This window comes from Dreissena polymorpha, chromosome 3 (genome assembly GCF_020536995.1).
Source record: "Dreissena polymorpha isolate Duluth1 chromosome 3, UMN_Dpol_1.0, whole genome shotgun sequence".
NCBI lineage: Eukaryota > Metazoa > Mollusca > Bivalvia > Myida > Dreissenidae > Dreissena > Dreissena polymorpha.
In genome coordinates, this window is record NC_068357.1 from 56061073 (window position 1) to 56080081 (window position 19009).

At 35.7% G+C, this 19009-nt stretch overlaps 1 protein-coding gene and 1 long non-coding RNA gene across 2 annotated transcripts; one reads left to right on the forward strand and one right to left on the reverse strand.

Annotated features, from left to right (window-relative positions):
- Positions 1 to 2061: 2061 nt before the first annotated feature.
- LOC127874253 (uncharacterized) lies at positions 2062 to 3857 on the reverse strand. The gene is made up of 3 exons (XR_008046738.1): positions 3747 to 3857; positions 3037 to 3183; positions 2062 to 2202 (listed from the first exon to the last, which is right to left on the reverse strand). It is a non-coding gene; the product is annotated as an uncharacterized LOC127874253 (long non-coding RNA).
- Positions 3858 to 3897: 40 nt separating this feature from the next.
- Positions 3898 to 10244, forward strand: LOC127874251 (uncharacterized). The gene is made up of 4 exons (XM_052418478.1): positions 3898 to 3907; positions 5935 to 6185; positions 7866 to 7939; positions 9846 to 10244. The coding sequence occupies exons 2-4, from the start codon at positions 5947 to 5949 to the stop codon at positions 10082 to 10084; spliced, it is 552 nt and encodes a 183-aa protein (XP_052274438.1). The 5' UTR covers positions 3898 to 3907; positions 5935 to 5946; the 3' UTR covers positions 10085 to 10244.
- Positions 10245 to 19009: the final 8765 nt, after the last annotated feature.

A 19009-nucleotide genomic window follows, 5' to 3' on the forward strand; every position in this document is an offset into this window, starting at 1 on the left:
GATCACCAAATTTTTAATGCTGATTGAATAATAAGCGCGGCAATCTGCGTCGATACAATTCGTAGTTGTGACGTTGCCGTAAAAAGCAACGTTAAACGACGTCAAAATTGGAAAATAGTGGGCATCTTTGTCTCGGGCTGGAGATAACGTCTTTTGAACAAATACATGCATTGAGGATATTTTGAAAAGATGACTCTCTGCACTTTATGTTCATAGTAGATTGAAAATAATTTGGATAAAGGCAAATAACGACCCTTAACGTCCCTTGTCCTTTCTTCTTTAATGGAATTTTTTGTTTGAAGAAAGTATCTTCTAAACAAAATCCAGCTTAGGGCGGAAAGTGTTTTCCCTGATAGGCCTGTGTGTTATTCAAGTAAAATGAAGAAGTATAAAATTAATCATTCAAACAACAAATTGGACACATGTTTAGGATGCAACATAACTTAATTTTTGTTGAAGGTGATAACAGCAACATAAAAGTAGTGCGTGCTTTTATTAATATAAAAAACACAATAATTTGTTCAGTCCCTGCAAAAGCTCTTAATCCATTTACGGCCACAGGGTCAAGTATGAGTTCAACATTAACAAACACAATGTTAAAAGCACTTTTATTTTAAATTTTATAGTACAATGTACTTTAAAGCAAACAAATATTATCTTAATTTCCTAATGTTAGTTACAAATCTTTTTCCAATAAAAGTGTGTGTTTTTTTTCGTTTAAAATCGGGTCTGGTATTCAGCCCATTCCCAATGGAAAAAAAGTATATATTTGTCCCAAACGAAAGTTTAAAAACAACAACAAGAGATGTGTTTGTCAGAAACACAATGCCCCCTATTGCGCCGCTTTGAAATAAAATGTCAATATATCATTTGGCAGGTTTAGAAATTATCTCCCTTTTAAAGCTTATTACTTCCCTTGGATTGTATTTTTTTACTTTTGACCTTGAAGAATGACCTTGACCTTTCACCACTCAAAATATGCAGCTCCATGAGATACACATGCATGCCAAATATCAAGTTGCTATCTTCAATATTGACAAAGTTATGGCCAATGTTAAAGTTTTTGGATGGACTGACGGACGGACAGACAGATGGACAGACAGTTCAAATGCTATATGCCACCCTACCGGGTGCATAAACATGTGGATTTCAACGTTTTGTTCATCTTCCATCCAGCCATATAAGTTCAACCTAAGTAAAAGCAAGCAAATTCGTTGAATTGATATCCTCCGCCAATATACTTCTGGACACAAATATTTCTGGACGGATGGACAACGCCAAGGTGCATCATCCTATTATCCATTTATATACTCATACCAAGTTTCAATAAAATCCGTCAAAGCACTTCCAAGATATGGCTCAGGACACACAAAAAAAGCATTTTTTCAAGGTACAAAGGGCCATAACTCCGTTATTATCCAATGGTGTACAATGCCATTTGGCGTGCATCATCCTCTTATCCATATATATACTCATACCAAGTTTCAATGAAATCCGCCAAAGCACTTGCAAGATATGGCTCCGTACACACAAAAAAAGCATTTTTTCAAGATACAAAGGGCCATAACTCCGTTATTAACAGATGGTACACAATGCCATTTTGCATGCATCATCCTCTTATCCATATATATATACTCGTACCAAATTTCAATGAAATCCGCCAAAGCACTTCCAAGATATGGCTCCGGACACAAAAAAGCATTTTTTCAAGATACAAAGGGCCATAACTCCATTATTAACAGATGCGTACAATGCCATTTGGCGTGCATCATCCTCTTATCCATATATATACTCATACCAAGTTTCAATGAAATCCCCCAAAGCACTTCCAAGATATGGCTCCGACCACAAAAGTGCCGGCCGGCCGGACAACGCCAAAACAATATCTCTCCGCCTATGGCGGGGATATAATAATACCGAAAACACTTCTATTCTTAATTTGAAGCTTTTTTGCAAAAAAGCAACAACACTAATTTCCCAACGCAGAGCATTTTCCCCATGAAAAGGGACCTGGCCCCATTCCAAAAAGATGAACAAATATACTGCATCAACATTCATAAAATGGTGATAAAAAACTTTGCTCCCTTCCAGTTGACTGTGCAAGTGATAAAAACCTACAAGGACAAACATCACCACCCCTGGCAAAGCGTCAGACATCATGTGGCCCAGCCGTTGGCGGATCATAGGGCCCCAGTTTTTCACCTGAAAAGGAGAGCTGATTTATTGTCTGTGCAGGGCTTGCTCTGCCATTCGCCAAATTTGCCAATGGCTACAAATGATAAAATTTGGCTTAAGAAATTTCCATTTGGCTACAATTTTTCTTCATATCCGGTTATGGTTCTTGTGCATGGCACTTCTCCTCATTGATATCTATACACCTATAAAGTTTCATGTTGTGATATCTTACATAGTTTCTGAGATATAGCCTGCAAAGTTTGTGACAGACAAGACAGACTTACAGGCGGACAGACAATACAAATTCTATATCCCTCCGTGTCAGGGGGATAAAAAACTGCTGTGTTCAATAAATGCTGATATCCACCTGTGATTGCCTTGCCAGTATTGATTTGAAGCCTGTTTGAATCAGTCTCATTCCAAAATTAAGTCAATGTCAAGGTCAAAATAAGGTTTGGTGATGTGAGTGTTAAATGGAAGTATCAAAGCTTTTTAGTAAGTAGTAATCTGATGATATCAATCTGTAAATTTCTTAACCAAGAATTTTGACCTTCTAAATAAGTCCAAAAGAAGGGTCAATGTCAAAGGTCAGTGGGTTTGGGTGTGTTGTTCAAAGATAAGAAAGTATCAAATTTAGTAGGAAGAATTTTTTATGTCATATGACGCATTCAATCATATAAGTGGTGTATAGAGGGACATACAGACGGGTAGACAGACCCATCACTATATTATACCTGCGGCATGGAAAATATCCCATTACATTGTTAATATGATAATGTATTCATCATAAAAAAGTGAAAAGTGCATAAAACCTTTTAAAGTCAAAATCAGTACATATTTATTAAATCAATAAGAAATTACCTCGTTTCCCTCATGTTTGCCATACGGCGCTGGTTTTATCCATTGAACTACAAAAGTGATTATAGCCAATACAAATCCAAAGCCCACAAGCCCGATGTGTACCCAGAATCTTGTCTCATCATCCGGATAAAAAGACCATGGTAAACTCTAAAAAAAACAACAAGACATATTAATTATGCATCTTTTGACAATTTAAAAACATGAAAATTATAAAGCGTTGCAACGCGAAACAATTAAATAATTTAAAGATTCACATGTTAGCTTTATATTTTGTCATACTAAAAGGATTGCTTATAGAAAGTATAAAATACACCACTCATTGTATGAGCACGGATGCCCGAGTGGTCTGCGATAGACTTATACTTCAGGGGTCAGTGGTTCAAGCTTTTTAGATGGATCCAATGTTTAAATTCATATAAACTGCATCAATATAAAGCATTTAATGACAAAATTCAATACTGGCCAAAATCTGTGAAAAGGTCCCTGGCTTAAATCGTAGTTGCAATAATATCAACTCCCAGCTTTTGAGCAGCGAGTATGTACGTATCAAAGCTCAAATAATTCAGGAACAAGTTGAAGATGGAAGGCACTATTCAAAAATAAATTTAAATCAGTAAAGACAATTCTTAATAACTGTGTAAAAAAGGGTGTACACAAACAAGCTGCAGTTTATATGCATATCCTTTGGCTATATAATAAAACTTATTTACTTTAAGCACCATTTTCTTCTATATTATGTAATGTTCTGAATTTTACAAACACCAGGTATATTGTCACCGACAACATGTGTTGCCGTTTTTAATTGGTCCATATTTCATAACAAATAATCTGATTGGTAAATACGATATAGGAAGTGGGCCGCAATCTAAAGGTAAAAAATTTGAAGGTAAAATTTTATTTTTTGAATCTTCCTAAAATCGTTAATGTCATGTCATTCCTAGTAAATATTTATAAAATAAAGGTATCTGTTATCATTTTACTTTTAATATCTACATGACTGAATTGTTCGTTTGGAGTTAATTTGAAGTAAATTAAATTGAATATGTAATTCGGATCATGACATTTCGGATACATAAATATATTTTTACATATGTACAGTGCCGAATGATATTGCCATGACAAGCAGCATTTTTTGTGTCTTACATATTATATGCTACAGGATATAGAGGATATTTGTTCATGTCAGTGTAAGATCATTTGTTATTTCACTCTTGATCGTAGAAAATATATTTTCATGAGTGGCATTTATAAAAATATTCTTTTTCTATGATCAAGAATAAAATAACAAATGATCTTACACTGAAATGAACAAATTTTCCGTTTCTTTGATGCCCCTTTTTCAAGAAAATAATTAACATCTGTTTCCCTTTCGCTGAAAAGTTACCCTTTCTCTGAGTTTCTCCTGTGGCGTGCCTCAATACATTTAAAAACACAAAATGACGTCATTAGTGTGACAAAATGACGTCATTATACCAGCGAAATTCTCCAGTCAAACTCTTTTATAATGTAAATAAACGGCGAAAAAGCATAAAATAAAAAGAAAATTTGTTGGATTTGGTGGAATGTCGATTTTAATTCACTTATGATCATAGAAAATAAATATATAATTATTTATGATAATCTAAAATTATTATTTATGATAATCTTTCACCAGTGAAAAGAACAATTTGTTCTTTTCACTGCTGTTATTTCACTGCAGAAATGTCATATTTTATCATTAGGTATAAAAGAAAACATAATTCTACACAGCTGCAATTTATAAGCTTACTATAATTGTGTCACCATTATAATAATGTTGAATTGCTCATTAAGTTTTTGATATGTCATATCCAGAATCACCTTTATTGGATAGGCATGTCAGGCAATTTTTAAGATAGACTTGTATCTGTTAATCTAAAATATAATATGCTCAAATATACTCATAAATCTTTATAATATCAGAATGTAAGCTACTAAAACAGTTTTCTTTTGAGACAGAGTTGTGGGGACTTTATTCTCCACTCTGTGTATGTAGTCCACTTTTATGTCCCAAGAACCAAGTTTATCCCCCATGAATAAAAATTAAGAACACTACAAAAACGGTTTTGCTTTTTTCCTTCTTTAGCATGTGCCTTATTCAGGCTACTTCCCTTAAAAGAATTTCTTTACAATGATGCTATTTTCCCCAAATTTCATGCTCACTTTGGGAAATTTCTTCACCTTTTTTAGTTTTGTCAATAAATTTTCCCTCAAAATGGCAGGCAAGGTCCTTTCCCCAAATCAATAAACAATCCCTGATATTGTGGACAAATATTATTACCTTTAAAGATCTTTACATATTATTTCCATGTTGTTTTACTTTTTTACTTTTAGGATGTTTTCTTTTTTAAATTGAACCATCAATAACAATCTATGTCTGATTTATGACAGAAATAATAACAAAAATTGAAGTAAGATATAAATAATGTAACTTGTTACATATAAATTTAAAACCGCTGTAAAAAAACATGGTTGTGTCAGGTTAACTCTTTCAGTGCTGGAACCGAATTTTGAAGGCCTTTGCAAACAGTTTGGATCCAGACTGTTTGCTATTCTGATAGTATTCTTTGAAAAAAGTCGAAAAAATAATAATTTTATAAATTTAGCATAAGCAGACGACATTTTAGCAGACGACAAATTTCCCAGCATGCAAAGGGTTAAGGCAGTGGTTGGTACATGTGCCACATGGGTTCAATATTTGACAATATCAAGATTGTCCAAACACATGGAGGCTGAAGTCTTTGTCCAGAAACACTGAAGCATTACTTTTAACATTTAAATCTTTCCTGTGGTACTTTATCATGTAAACAATCTTGCTTTAGTATTGAGATTTTCTATGAAATATTAGTTTCAATAATTAGTTTGTTTTGTTTCTGTCAGTGCCTTCAAGACATGGCAGGGCAAGTCCACGATCTAGAAGTCTGCGACAAAGAACTACATGAGAAGGAAGTTGAAGAGAGTGAAAGACATTTAGCAATAGTGCTGGAAGATATTTCATTTGAGAAACTTTTTCATTATGATTTTCTTAGGAATTCAAAATTTATGCATGGCTGGAAAAATGTCAGAGAAAGTGTTAACAAAGAAAAATTAGTGGAATCGTTTATAAAAGCTCAGGTATTCTTCTATAATAGGTAAGTTCTATAATAGGTAAGTATTCACATTGTAAGTAAATGGAAATGTTATGTAATACACTATTACATGATGAACTATAATTAAAAGGTTAAATAACATTATGAAAATAATATGTACATTTTGTATTATAGAATATGAACTGGGATGATTTGTTTATAAATGTGAATAATTTTGTTTGTATTCTGGAAGTATGTGTGTAAACAGGAGCCTTGCCATTTTCATTCATTTTGTTTTACTCCTTTTATAGGCTCATGTTAACATTGCTTAGCATGGTGCAAAGTTCAAATAGCAAGTGATGTGCATATTTCAGCAGAGAGTTGCAAGCATGAACCAGGTCCTTAGGTCAAGGGTCAAGTTCACAATTATAAGTCAAAGGTCAAATTGAACATATTTTACATGTGCTTTCACTTAGCCCTGAACATAATTTTGACCAGCATGGCTGGATTTTCAAATAGTTTGGAAGAAGTGATAAGCATGATGGGACAAAAAGGTGAAAGTAAACATATTGTCAAAGATAAAGTTTAAGAAATCAGTTATGAACACTTTGTCCTGAGCATAACTATGGCTAGCATCTATGGATTTTGAAATGTCTTGGCTTAATTTATTGTAAGCATGATCGGCTTGAGTGTGGTGCACAAGATCCAAGCACCCAAGTCTGAGGATAAGGTCATGATTCAAGGCTAAGGATCCAGGTAAAGAAGTTATTTAAGCACTTTTCCCAGAGCATACTTTTGTCCAGTATGCATGGATTTTTAAATGACTGGGCAGAAGTGTTTGACATGATGAGTCCGATGCTCCAGCTAGGATTTGAAAAGGGCATTTATTTTTATGTTATTAATAATAATTGTTAGAATATATTATTCCGATTATTATTAATCCATCCAAATAAAATGTCTACCATGAGTTATAAATTAATTACAATGAGATTTATAAATTATCATCTGTCAAAAAAAGATAATATAAATAAAAGGGCAAGGCGGGGCCTCGGAAGAGCAGGGCTGGGCTTTGGAAGGGCAAGGCGGGGCGCCCTTCCATTTAGGCCTAGCTAGAGCACTAGAGTCACAGCGTCTTGCAAGAACCTGCAGGTCGGTAGGTCCAATGTCAAGGCCACAATTAAAGGGCGAATTAAGGTATTTTCAAATGACTTTCCAAAATCGTTTTAATAATTAGAAGGAATTTTATGCTCAGTTACAAAGATCATAGGTCCACAGTCAAGGTCATAATTCAAGTTCAAACGTCAAACTTATGCAACTACTATTTTCTACTTTTTCTACTTTGTCCAAATAATAAATATGCCAAGAATGGACGTAATTTCTAATTATTTATAAAAAAACTATGAATAATATCTTCAAATAACTGTAAAAATGTGATCTGCATGAAGAGAATGATGGTTGTGCAGGAAAAACAAAAAAATGTCAAGATCATAATTTAAGGTCAAATTTCAAATAATCGAAATCAATTTAGAGACTTTGTCCAATCGTTTGCTGAAACCGAACTTTATTTGTGTGTGTATCTTTGTGACTATGGCCCTCTCTTGTTGTCATATAAGGTTATTTTTATTCCATATCATTATTATTCCTTAATTGTAAATGAGCATGCTGATTTGCATTCAGTTTTAGATTATTTTTGCTATCTTTTATAGATCCATTCCTTTAAAAACTGCTGTTGCCTGTTTGCAGAGAAATTGAGCAAGTCAACTATGAACGTTATGTGAAGTGGTTGGCTGAGAATAAAAGAGATGTAGAAAACACAGGTACTACTAGATATCAATCATGAGTCACGCTGTGGGAACATCGGGCCTAATGCATGTGCGTAAAGTGTTGTCCCAAATATTCTGTACAGTCCTCACAAGGTTATCAGGGACGACAATTTGGGTTATAACTGGACTTTAGTAATGAAGAGATGTCCTGAAACCAAAACTACAATAAAAAGAGGACATTTTCATTCCTGAATAGCCTGTGTGGACTGCTCAGGCTCATTGGGATGCTTTATGCACATGCATTAAGCCCAGTTTTCCCATAATGCAGCTCACAGTGTTAGAAATTTCTGCTTGGTAATATAAATTACAAGAGCAGCGTTTGTGTAACAAAATGCCCCCTACTGAAAATTTGAAGCCACACAGCAGGTATATACCAATGGAAAACATCTTGACAAAGTTACATTTTATTGATATGTGATACAGTTACAAATCTTGAACAGTATCGGAAAGTGTGTCGGAAAAAATTCTGGACTTGTTATTTTTAAGAAAATTCCATATTCCTTTAATAAAAAATCAATGGACCGGATCAAACTTGATCATTCAGTCATGAATGTAGACTCACACATTACAATCAGGTCCATATCTGCAAGCACTCTTGAGAATAGTCCAAGGCCCATAACTTCAACAAATCAATGGACCAGATGGAAACATGAACATGATATGTAAGTCATGTAAGAAGGCTCACATACAAAAAATCTGCTAAATATCAGAAAGCTTTTATTAAAAAAAAAAACTCTGAAAAACAGTTACTATAGAAAACATTTCTTAGTCTAAGGCCCATAACTTTGCCAAAAATCAAAGGACCGGAATGAAACTCACAGTTCATCTGTAAGTCATGTAGGTAGACTCACATACCAAAAATCAGCTAAATATATGAACGCGTTGTTTTTTTAATCAGGAAAACGGTTAGTAAACAGAATAGTTTTAAATCACACTTCATCTTTAAGTCTTGTAGGTAGACTCACTTGTTGCAATAATTTAACTCTCAGTTTTATAACCCAAAGGGTTGCTGAGATGCCCTAGCAAAAATAAGCGTAGGCTCTGGGAGTATGTTTATATGGACTAGTAGATTCACATACCAAAAATCAGCTTAATATCTTAAAGCTTTTCTGAAAAAATATCCCAAAACAGTTATTTTAGAGAAAATTTCTTTGTCAAATGCCCATATCTTCGCCAAAAATCAATGGACCAGATCTCTCACTTGATCTGTGAGTCATGTAGGTAGACTCACACACCAAATATTAGGTCAATATCTGAAAGGGTTTAGGAAAAAAGTCCAGAAAATGGAATGCCTGATGGACAGTGCAACTGCTACTAGTATATGCCAACCTACCAGAGGCAGAAAAAGTACCAGAGTAGTAAATTGTAACAGTTATACCGACACTTGTGCTGAGACTAATCTAAGAATAATAATAGGAACTAATATAAGCATATAGCTTAGATTAATAGTTTGCAAGCTAGCATCTATAGTTGTCCTTTAAAGTGTGTCATAAATATTCGTTTGATTTTTTTGATTTGCTTTGTGCGAAAATAGGTCTTATGTCATATGTGACCAGCGTTTCTCCAGACCAGCTTGCACAATCAATCAGCCTAGTCAGGAGCTATGATATCCACTTTAACTTCATACAAGGCTTCGTGGTCTCATTGGTGGAAAGGGTTGCTCCTGACTAGACTCCATGGATGTGCAGCTATGCTCTCCGCCTGCTGCCTAAGACCTATTTACGCATGACATGGCTAATTTATACATTGATATTTCTTACATGTGCCTAATTGCTCATTTTATCATTGATTTAGCTATATACACACAGAAAAAAATGTGTTACCTACTTAGAATAATATAATTGCACCAACATTATACTTGTGGATGCCTAACCCAGCTTAAACCGTATTTGATTTTCAGTTCTGTTCAAATTGTGCACAGAAGAATCCCACCGTGAGACTTCAGCATCAAACAGTGAAGACCTAAGCAGTGAATTAGGAAATTATCCTCAGAGCTTCATGGAACTTGTTGAAATGATTCAAAGGGGTGAAAAACTGCCGAACACTTTAGATTTAGACATTGAACCTTTGAATATTGACCCAACCCCTGCCATAAGAGAACTGCCTTTAAAACCATGGGAAATAGAAAAACCAAGCTAATGCATTTCATTAGCCAAAAAGCGGTGTTTTTACAATTTAAGTATGGGGTATACACAGGTTTTTTATAAACTTAAAATTTGCTAAGCCAATTAGTACATATCCAGAAAACAAATTTGCATCTTTTGTTGCAGAAACAAAAATAATATTGAAAATAAGGCAATATCCAAAGTTTGGCAAACATGGTGATATGATGTACATATATAAGTGTCAAATACAGAACTATTGGTCTTGTAGCTAAAGTAATCTATTCAAAAACTACTTTTGCACAGACAAAGAGGAAATATTTTGACAAATGACATGCTGTTTCATTCCACACAAGTTTGAAATCCTTCAATGTATTATGAGGTTCAGAGACATTCAGGGATGGACAGATTGGTGGGATTATATGACAGAGGAAAACGCTCTTGATACAACAAAATGGGGTTCCATATACCCTTTTTAATCTACAAGTATTTGTTCTGCCCTCACTTTCAGAGGGTGATTGGGGATTTGCTCATGTCTTTCTGCCCATATATCCGTCTGTTGGATGTTTTATTAACCTGTAACTCAAAAACTCTAGGAGAGGGCTACAACTTTTAAACATATAACCAACATGTGAGCTTGCCCACATTCTTATTTTGGTGTTAGTGTTTTCAACTTAACAGTAGTTGTGTTCCCTTTGTATGAAAAAAACATTGGAGCTTGTTTCATGTGTATCTCAAGTCTATCAAGTCTTGTTGATAGAGGGCTACAAATCAACAATACCAGTATGTAACCTAGAGCACCTCCATATTTTTGTTTGTTTTAATACAGGAATTTCTGTTAACCCTTTACCACTTAGAAACATATTTTGACGCATTTGTAGTCCCTTAGAAAGTTAAATTCAACTTAAGACCTTTCTTACTATATTCAAGTTTTAAAAGCTTCATTTCCAAACCTTAGATACTGATGAGCAGCAAACAGCATAAAACCTGAATAGCATGCAAGTTACTGGCAGGCTGTTCTGGTTTTATGCTGTTTGCACTTAGCCATATTCACTTTGCTTCTGAGTGGGAAAGGATTAACTTAAGTAACATATTAACCTGCATGTGAACTTTTGCACCTCATTTTGTTCAGATGTTCTTGATCGGAGTTATAGCCCTTTTTAAAATAAAATGGGCACAGTTTATTGGATCATTATAAAACTTAGTGATAATGCATGTGAGCATAATGTTTCCACCAAATTTGACCTGCAAAAATCCAGCCTGCCAGATCATTTGTTCGCCTGAATTACGGGCCTTAAATCATTAACAAGAGGGCCCTAGTTCGCTCACCTGAGAGGAGTCGGTTCATTCAATCTTTACCTAATTTCAAACTTGACCTAGATATTGACCAGACAAACATCCTGGTCAAGTTTCATCATTATTGATTATCGAACCAAAACTCTGGCGTAGGTAGTGTTTTTGTTTTTGTAAGATTTGAAATGGTGACCTATATTTTGAGTTGACCCCCATTTACAAACATCAAACTTTGCTCACAAGGATTTTGTAAAATATAATGAAAATTTTGACAATATAAGGGCAATAATTATGGCATTAAATATGTGATTTTGCTCATCATCAAACTTGACTGAGATCTTTCAGCAACTTTGATAAAGAATGCTTGAGAAATGTGAATGCTAGAGTGTTTACAAACCAATGTGGACGAACGGACAGCGCACAAAGACCAATCCTAAAACCTCACCTGAGCAATCAGGTGAGCTAAAAAGTGTGTTGCACAGATCTGAGCCATTTTCCAACTTGTCCAAGAAATCAATAAAACCAATGAATTGACTAAGTTTCACGATGATTAGGCAAAATATGTGACTTCTATAGTGTTCCATCACAAGGTTTCTCTCTATATAGTCACATAAGGAAAACTGCCCCGCCCCCTGGCAGCCATGTTTATTGACCCATCGGGACCATTTGCAAACTCATCTGAGATATATATAAAACCAATCTTTTCACCAAGTTTAATGATGATTGGGCAAAAAATGTGACTTCTAGAGTGTTCACAACGTTTTTTTACTATATCAATATAAGAAAACTGCCCCCCCCCCCCCGGCAGCCATGTTATTCAACTGACCAGAACCATTTTCCAACTCAAGTATCAAGGAAACAAATGTTCTGACCAAATTTCATGAAAATTGGGCAAAAAATGTGACTTCTAGTGTGTTCACATGTTTTCACTATATACATATAGAGAAAAATGCCCCGCCCACTGGCGGCCATGTTTTTTCACCGATCTGGCCCATTTTCGAAATCGTCCGACATATCAATAAAACCAACGTTTTGATTAACTTTCATGATGATTGGGCCAAAATTGTGACTTCTAGAGTGTTTACAAGGTTTCTCTTTAGCCATTTAAGGAAAGCTGCCCCGCCCACTGGCGGCCATGTTTTTCAACGGACCAGAACCACTTTTGAACTCAACCAACATTTCATTAAGACATTCATTTAGACAAAGTTACATAAAGATTGGGCATTAAAATGTGACTTCTACAGTGTTTACGAGCTTTTTCTTTTTTTTTGACCTAGTGACCTAGTTTTTGACCCAGCATGACCCAGTTTCGAACTCGATCGTGATATCATTGGGACAAATCTTCTGACCAAGTTCATGAAGATCAGACAATAAATGTGGCCTCTAGAGTGTTTACGAACAAATGTGGACAGACGGACGACCGGTCACAAAAGCTCAACTGAGCAAACAGGTGAGCTTTAAACAAGAACTGTCACCATATGATGACATATGCCCCCTATAAACCCTTTGATAGAAATTATAGCATTTTTCGAAACCTAAACGCAGATTTCGAAACCTAAGCGCGGATCGTAAGGTCAAGGTCAAGGTCACAGAGGTAAATAATTGTGTGCGTATGGAAAGGCCTTGTCCATATACTTATGCATACCAAATATGAAGGTTATATCTCAAGGGACATAGAAGTTATGAGCATTTTTCGAAACCTAAACGCAGATTTCGAAACCTTAACGCGGACCCTAAGGTCAAGGTCACAGGGGTAAACAAAATTAAGCGTATGGAAAGGCCTTGTCCATATACACATGCATACCAAATATGAAGGTTATATATCAAGGGACAAAGAAGTTATGAGCATTTTTCGAAACCTTAACGCAAAGTGTGACGGAAAGACGGACAGTCCGATCACTATACCTTTTCTTCGAAAGGGGGCATAAAAACATCCAACCTCGAATAACAATTAACACATAAATGACACAACTACACAGTATTATTATGAAAACATTAATCATCGAAGGGGAGTAACTACTGTAAACTTTAATGCAATATTCAGAAGAGTTGTCTCTCATGTTACATGACCTTACCGGTAATTCATGATAGTTTACAAGCCTTTTTACTATATAAATGTAAGAAAAACTGCCACCTTCACCTGGCAACCATGTTTTTCAACGGACCGAAACCATTTTCAAACTTAACTCACGTATCTAGGAAACAAAAGTTCTGGCAAAATTTCATTAAAATCGGGCCAAAAATTTGACTTCTAAAGTGTTGACATGTTTTCACTATATACATATAGAGAAAAATGCCCCGCCGACTGGTTGCCATGTTTTTTCACCGATTTGGACCATTTTCAGACTCGTCCGAGAAATCAATAAAACCAATGTTTTGACCAACTTTCATGATGATTGTCCAAAAATTGTGACTTCCAGAGTGTTTACAAGGTTTCTCTATAGCCAAATAAGGAAAACTGCCCCGCCCACTGGCGGCCATGTTTTTCAACGGACCGGAACCACTTTTGAACTCCACCAACATATCATTAAGACAAACATTTTGACAAAGTTACATTAAGATTGGGCATAAAATGTGACTTCTACAGTGTTTACAAGTTTTTTGTTTTTTTTTGACCTAGTGACCTAGTTTTTGACCCCGCACAACCCAGTTTCGAACTCGACCGAGATTTCATTAGGACGAAGCTTCTGACCAAGTTTCATGAAGATCGGACAATTAATGTGGCCTCTAGAGTGTTTACGAACAAATTTTAACTGATGGACGGAAGGTGGACAAAGACCGGTCACAAAAGCTCACCTGAGCAATCAGGTGATCTAAAAAGATGCAATGATTATAATGCACACATGTCAGATGGATAACAAAGTTATAAGATGTTAAAAACATCTACATCATAAATTCCATTTTTTGATTGATTTAATAAGAAAATTCTATCAACTTGACCATTATATTGTTTCATGATCCTAGGCGTAAGCTTTCTTGAGTTATCATCCAAAAACCATTTTACTGTGTCAAGCAACCGTGACCTTGACCTAGTGACCTGAAAGTCAATACGGGTCATCTGCAAGTCATGATCAATGTACCTATGAAGTTTCATGATCCTACACATAGGCCTTCTTGAGTTATCATCTGGAAACCATTTTTCTAAGTTGAAACACCATGACCTTGACCTTTGACCTAGTGACCTGAAAATCAATAGGGGTCATCTGCGAGTCATGATCAATGTACCTATGAAGTTTCATCATCCTTGGCATAAGCGTTCTTGAGTAAAACAATTTTACTATTTTGGGTCACCTCAATGTACCTATGAAGTTTCATGATCCTAGGCGTAAGCGTTCTTGAGTTATCATCTAGAAACCATTTTTTTAAGTTGAGTCACCGTGACCTTTGATCTAGTGACCTGAAAATCAATAGGGGTCATCTGCAAGTCATGATCAATGTACCTATGAAGTTTCATGATCCTAAGCATAAGCGCCCTTGAGTTATCATCCGGAAACCATTTTACTATTTCGGGTCACCTTGACCTTTGACCTAGTGACCTGAAAATCAATAGGGGTCATCTGCAAGTCATGATCAATGTGCCTATGAACTTTCATGATCTTAGGCATACGGGTTCTTGAGCTTTCATCCGGAAACCATTGTACTGTTTCAGGTCACCGTGACCTTGACCTTTGGTCTAGTGACCTGAAAATCAATAGGGGTCATCTGCAAGTCATGATCAATGTACCTATGAAGTTTCATGATCCTAAGCATAAGCGCCCTTGAGTTATCATCCGGAAACCATTTAACTATTTCGGGTCACCTTGACCTTTGACCTAGTGACCTGAAAATCAATAGGGGTCATCTGCAAGTCATGATCAATGTGCCTATGAACTTTCATGATCTTAGGCATACGCGCTCTTGAGCTTTCATCCGGAAACCATTGTACTGTTTCAGGTCACCGTGACCATGACCTTTGATCTAGTGACCTGAAAATTAATAGGTGAATAGTAATCTGTGAGTCACGATCAATGTACTTATGAAGATTCATGATCCTAAGCATAAGTGCCCTTGAGTTATCATCCAGAAACCATTTTACTATTTCGGGTCACCGTGACCTTGACCTTTGACCAAGTGACCTAAAAATCAATAGGGGTCATCTGCGAGTCATGATCAATGTACCTATGAAGATTCATGATCCTAGGCATAAGCGTTCTTGAGTTATCATCCAGAAACCATTTTACTATTTCGGGTCACCGTGACCTTGACCTTTGACCAAGTGACCTAAAAATCAATAGGGGTCATCTGCGAGTCATGATCAATGTACCTATGAAGTTTCATGATCCTAGGCGTAAGCGTTCTTGAGTTATCATCCGGAAACCATTTTACTATTTCGGGTCACCGTGACTTTGACCTAGTGACCTCAAAATCAATAGGGGTCATCTGCGATTCATGATCAATGTACCTATGAAGTTTCATGATCCTAGGCCTAAGCGTTCTTGACTTATCATTCAGAAACCATCTGGTGAACAGACATACGGACCGACATGAGCAAAACAATATACCCCCTCTTCTTCGAAGGGTAGGGCATAAAAATGTGACTTCCATTGTGTTCGATCACAAGGTTTGACCGAAAACATTTTTGAACTCAACTCTTGTATCAAAGAAACAAATATTCTGACCAAATTTCATGAAAATTTGGCCAAAAATGTGACTTCTAGAGTGTTAACGTTTTCACTATATACATATAGAGAAAAATGCCCCGCCCACTGCTGGCCATGTTTTTTCACCGATCCGAACCATTGTCGAACTCGTCCAAGATATCAATAAAACCAATAATTTGACCCTTTTTCATGATGATTGGGCAAAAATTGTGACTTCTAGAGTGTTTACAAGGTTTCTCTATAGCCAAATAGGGAAAACTGCCACTATATACATATAGATAAAAATGCCCCGCCCACTGGCGGCCATGTTTTTTCACCGATCTGGACCATTTTCGAACTCGTCCGAGATATCAATTAAATCAATATTTTGACCAACTTTCATGATGATTGGGCAAAAATTGTGACCTTTAGAGTGTTTACAAGTTTTCTCTACAGCCAAATAAGGAAAACTGCCCGGCCCACTGGCGGCCATGTTTTTTAACAGACCGGAAGCACTTTTGAACTCAATCAAGATATCATTAAGACAAACATTTTCACACAGTTACATTAAGATTGAACATAAAATGTGACTTCTACAGTGTTTACAAGGTTTTTCAAATTTTTTTACCTAGTAACCTAGTTTTTGACCCGGCACAACCCAGTTTCCAACTCGGCCGAGATTTTATTGGGGCAAAGCTTCTGACCAAGTTTCATGAAGATGGGACAAGAAATATGGCCTCTAGAGTGTTTACGAGCAAATGTTAACGGACAGACGTACGACGGGCAAAGACCGGTCAGAAAAGCTCACCTGGGCAACCAGGTGAGCTAAAAATTGACAAAAAAAATAATTTAAAATGAATCGTCATGAAACTATTATTTTGGTTAAATAAAAACATGCTTGCTATCCTAGCTCATAATTTGTCTGCAATGATAAAACAAAATTATATATCTGGTGACAAAAATACTTATATCCAGGGGTTGTGCACTTTTTTGCATAGTTAGAACTTAATGTGTCAAAATGAAGTAGAAAAGATTCGCACACAGCTTTTGAACTTTTTAGTGTAGAAAATATTACTTCACATGATAATATACACTGTTCAAATAATTATGTAGCTATATATGTAGATTTTCACGTTTTCCTTTGTTAGATCCATATGCAATGTATATTTGAGTAAGAAGTATGTTTGCAGGGCCTTTGGTCATGATTATCGAGAAACCAGTTATAATATATATGGAATTATTATTGCTGCTATAACATACGTCCATGTCAAAATAAATATGAATTACATATTCATATACTAGGCCTAAAACCCTCAATTAACTGGTACTCCCTGAACAAATAAAAGGACATGTGGTCTGGTCATGTTGGCATTCCCGGTATTAAACTAGAAGGCCATGATAACACTTAAGCTTTCACCTGAGTTTTGGGAACACCAATTGTTCAAAATTGACAAGGTGATCTACTTATTGAACCCACTCAACCCAGATTCAAGCATGACACATACATGTTAATTATACATATTCACATTATGACCAAGTTTCATTAAGATCAGTCATAAGTATTACTTCTAGAGCTACATCTAGAATAAGTTAATGCGGTTCGTTCTAGGTCTCGATGCAAGGGCACACATTGGGCCAGAACATTTTCGTTTGCTCAACTGGCTACCAGTCAATAAACGTGTAGACCAGATTGTTCTTGGCCATGTTTTTAAGATTCAAAATGGTTTGGCCCCTGACTATATGGGAGAACATTTTATCCCGCAGGCCTCTATTCATTCATACAGGACCAGGTCAACTCAAAAAGGTGCTTTTGCTGTCCCCAGGGTCAAAGGTTTCGGGTCAAAGTCCTTTTGTTACACGGGATGCTCATTATGGAACAATTTACCCTCCAGTATTACACAGATTGACAGATTGCCTGTTTTTAAGTCATCTTTAAAAAATTATTTATTAGAAAATCTGTAATTTTTTATGTGTATTGTTTGTTTTTTCGGCTTAAGGAATCAGTTTTAGTCAGCAATTTTTATCAAAATTGATCCTATCTTTCAAAAATGTTATGCATTCTCCATTTTTTATTCTATGTATTTTAGGATGGTGTAATAAATGATGCTATCTGTGATATCTAATTTATTTCTTACACATTTTTTAATAGTGTATTTTTAGGATCTCATAATTAATAATGATATCTGTGATATCTTAAGTATCAAAATGGTCTGTGATATACATGCATAGTATTTAATATATTTATTTAAATTATGTTGGTCATTTTATTGATGTAATTTTGTTTAATATTTAAGTGCCACTCTATGTCATGCCACCAGCTCAAAGGACCACAATGGAAATATGGGTTTACCCATTTTTGTGTTATCCTTGGTGTTGGTATGTATGTAATGGTATATTTATTTTCATGTATGTTATATTTTATATTTTGTACATGTTGTAAATGCCCTTGTATGCATTCCTTGCCGAAATAAATCTATCTATCTATCTACATCAATGTTGTTTTTATAACTTTTGAGCTGGTGTTATGGACACAGGTGACCCAGATTCAGACATAGCTTACAAATACTAAATAAGGCCTCTAGAGTGGTACCAACGTTATTCAAAGAACTGCCATAGACAGCTAGTTTTGTTTGAAACACGTTCTCCAGAATTGAACTCTGCCCAGATATTCTCCAGATAAACAATCTTAACAAGTTTCATCAAGATTGGATGAAAAATGTAGCAGCTGTAGTTGAAGCAAGCTAAAATTTTGGTTTAACCCTTTCAGTGCGGGAACCGAATTTTGAAGGCCTTTGCAAACAGTTTGGATCCAGATGAGACGCCACAGAACGTGGCGTCTCATCTGGATCCAAACTGTTTGCTATTCTGATAGTATTCGTTGAAAAAAATCGAAGAAAATGCGAATTTTAGAAATTCAGCAGACGACATTTTAGCAGAAGACAAAATTCCCAGCATGCAAAGGGTTAAACACAGACATTGGGTGACTACAATGACTCACCATGAGCACTTTGTGTTCAGGTGAGCTTAAAATGAAAAAATATAGAGAATGC

What these genes read in the sequence shown, in the direction of transcription:
- LOC127874251 (XM_052418478.1), top strand. Translation starts at nt 5,947, where the DNA reads ATGGCAGGGCAAGTCCACGATCTAGAAGTCTGCGACAAAGAACTACAT. An exon ending in CAGGTATTCTTCTATAATAG is followed by an intron (nt 6,186 to 7,865) that starts GTAAGTTCTATA and finishes GCCTGTTTGCAG; the next exon opens with AGAAATTGAGCAAGTCAACT. An exon ending in AAGAGATGTAGAAAACACAG is followed by an intron (nt 7,940 to 9,845) that starts GTACTACTAGAT and finishes TTTGATTTTCAG; the next exon opens with TTCTGTTCAAATTGTGCACA.